At 54.3% G+C, this 564-nt stretch overlaps 1 protein-coding gene across 1 annotated transcript; it reads right to left on the reverse strand.

Annotated features, from left to right (window-relative positions):
* Window positions 1-298: 298 nt before the first annotated feature.
* Window positions 299-508, reverse strand: PPTG_19600 (hypothetical protein; the record flags this gene model as incomplete). The annotated part of the gene is made up of 1 exon (XM_008918074.1): window positions 299-508. One exon carries the CDS (start codon window positions 506-508, stop codon window positions 299-301), a length of 210 nt encoding a protein of 69 aa, XP_008916322.1.
* Window positions 509-564: the final 56 nt, after the last annotated feature.

The raw sequence follows: 564 nt of genomic DNA on the forward strand, positions 1-564 counted from the left end.
AGTGAGCACATAGCTCGCGTATCCCCAATTAATCGAAGCGCTACCGCACGAATTTCCGCTGTCCATGTCCATGGCTTTGGATTTTCGTCTCTCCGCTTTCCTCTTCGTTCGAGGCAAATGAATTGAATTTTATCTGTACACGTTCCTATCGTACTGTACACTTGTTGCACGTTTGCAACTTGGAATTCCTTTTTATCAACATTGTCACTTGCTTGGTCAGTAACAGCGATGTTGGTGTCATTGCAACGCCGTTGGGCTGGTTGTGACGGTCTTCCTGGTGTCTAACGTCTTGTGTCACTTAGTAGCGGCCGTGGTGGTGGTGGCGCGGAGGACCTTTCTGGACAACAACGGGCTGCACGTAGACGACGCGCTGGGGCGGGGGTGGTTGGTGGCGGCGGTCGTCGCGGCGGTCGTTGCCGCCTCCACAACAGCAGCACGCGGTGAGCGAGCCGCAAAGGCAGCAACACAAGTCGTCGCCGTCGCACGGGCAGCAAATGGGGATGCACATGGTTGAAAAGGTGTGGTTGGGAGGGTTTGAAGTTGTTGCTGTGTGGCAAAATGAAG

Source organism: Phytophthora parasitica (genome assembly GCF_000247585.1).
Source record: "Phytophthora parasitica INRA-310 unplaced genomic scaffold supercont2.137, whole genome shotgun sequence".
NCBI classification, from domain to species: Eukaryota; Oomycota; class Peronosporomycetes; order Peronosporales; family Peronosporaceae; genus Phytophthora; species Phytophthora nicotianae.